Below are 1,909 nucleotides of genomic sequence, written 5' to 3'. Positions count from 1 at the left end.
ACAGGGACCGCACCGCAGCCAGGAGAGGAATGTGCCTGCCACGGGTCCCAGCAGACCCTGGCCGGGCACTCACTGTGTCTACGGCTGTGGGTGGTGAAAACTCTGTGGGCCACGGTCTTCAGAAGCTGGTTCCGGGCCTGACGGACCCCCCTGCCCCTCCCACAGACCCTCCTAGATGGTCTGGGCACCAGGAAGATGGCTGGGCTGCTGATGCTGAACTGAGCCATGCAGAAGGGAGAGCAGGGAACTTTCTGGAAGAAGACTAAGTGATGGGGGACAGTGGGGGCCTAGGAGGGGCTCCAGGGGGCAGACTGCATTCTGGGGCCCTTCCCTGCAGGACTCAGGCCTCCCCCACCTCTCGACCCCGGCGCTCACGTGGGGCCCCGGGACGCTCAGGCGCAGACCGCTCGAGAGGCCGCCGGAGACAGGGTGATGGTCTCGGTGGCCTGCTGGCTGCTGGAGCACAGCGAGTGGCCGGAGCCGCGCTGGAAGAGGACCCGGCACGGCAGGGAGTGGCCGGCGCCGGCGGGCCCGCGGGCACTCCTGGCGCCGAGCGAGCGCCGGCGGTACTCGCGGTAGTTCTTGGTGAGCAGCGTGTAGAGGAAGGGGTTGACGCAGCTGTTGCCGTAGGTGAGGCAGGTGGTCAGGTAGTTGACGATGCGCGCGGTGCGCGGCGTCAGCGTCTGGGCCCCGCGGTACTGGGCGAGGAGCTGCCACAGCCAGAAGGGCAGGAAGCAGGCCCAGAAGAGCAGCACGATGCCCAGGATGAGGTAGAGCACCTTGGGGTTGGGCAGCCGCCGCGTCTGCGCGAAGGAGGCCCGCTGGGACAGCCAGTAGGCCCGGGCCAGGCGCACGTACAGCAGCCCGATGACCGTGCCGGGCCCCATGATGCTCGTCCCGAAGAGCAGGGTCAGGTAGGCGCGGTGGGCACGCGGGCCCCACACCGGGAGGCAGAGGCTCTTGTGGCCCCTGTGGACCAGCCGGATGGCCAGCATCATGGGCAGCGCCAGCAGCAGCGCCAGCAGCCACGTGCCCAGGGCGAGGACCTTGCGGTAACCCTTGGAGCGCTGCACCGTGTCCAGCGGCCTCAGCACCGCGGCGTAGCGCTCGCTGCTCATGACGGTCAGGGTGAAGATGCTGGCGTGCATGGTCAGGAAGTCCAGGCTGAAGAGAACTCGGCAGCCCACGTCGCCAAAGTGCCACTCCTTGGTGACGTAGGTGGCCACGATGAAGGGGATGCTGAGCAGGTAGAGGAGGTCGGCCAGCGCCAGGTTGACGACATAGACAGACATGGAGGCTGAGGTGTGCAGGACGCGGCACATGACCACCAGCGTGTACGCGTTGCCGGCCACGCCCACCACGCCCATGGCCGACAGCACTGCCCCGATGGCCCCCGTGGCCACCAGGTCCTCCAGGGAGCTGGGCTCTGTGGGGCTGGCCCACGAGCGGTTGAGGGATGCGTTGGGGGCAGCGGACGGCTCGGGGAAACCGCTCACGGGCGCGGGGCTCAGCGCCATCTCACGCGGGGCTCCGTGCGGGGGCGTGCTGCTCCTTCGGACGGGGAGGGGGCATCTGTGGGCAACAAGCGAGCTCTGTGGGAGAAGACGCTCATTAAAGATGCAGCTGAGGCAACCACCAGGCTCCCAGGAGGCTGTGTGAGGGCACAGTCCCCACCGGGCTCAGGGGCCTGCAGAGGGACAAGGCTCATCGACTCCCGATGCCCCTTTGGGGACTCTCTGTTCAGAGCCCTACGGCTCTGCCTCGTTTTCCCCAGCTTTCCAGCGGGCCCAGAGAACCACCCGGACCAGCTGTCCCTAGTGCATGCCTCCGCAGCACCCCCAGCCCAGCCTCAGAGCAAGTCCAAAGGCCTGTGGGGTTGACTGGTCTTTTCTGCAAACCAGAACCCGGC

General features: G+C 67.6%; 1 protein-coding gene across 1 annotated transcript; it reads right to left on the bottom strand.

Annotated features, from left to right (window-relative positions):
• Nucleotides 1-392: 392 nt before the first annotated feature.
• UTS2R (urotensin 2 receptor) lies at nt 393-1,517 on the bottom strand. The gene has a single exon (XM_047093960.1). It carries the CDS (start codon nt 1,515-1,517, stop codon nt 393-395), a length of 1,125 nt encoding a protein of 374 aa, XP_046949916.1.
• Between the last annotated feature and the right edge of the window lie 392 nt (nt 1,518-1,909).

This window comes from Lynx rufus, unplaced genomic scaffold (assembly GCF_022079265.1).
Source record: "Lynx rufus isolate CCGP_SWC_20201006 ecotype Redwood Valley unplaced genomic scaffold, mLynRuf1.p SCAF_37, whole genome shotgun sequence".
NCBI classification, from domain to species: domain Eukaryota; kingdom Metazoa; phylum Chordata; class Mammalia; order Carnivora; family Felidae; genus Lynx; species Lynx rufus.
Note: the sequence above shows the minus strand (reverse complement) of the source record. Positions and strands in the feature narration are given on the sequence as shown.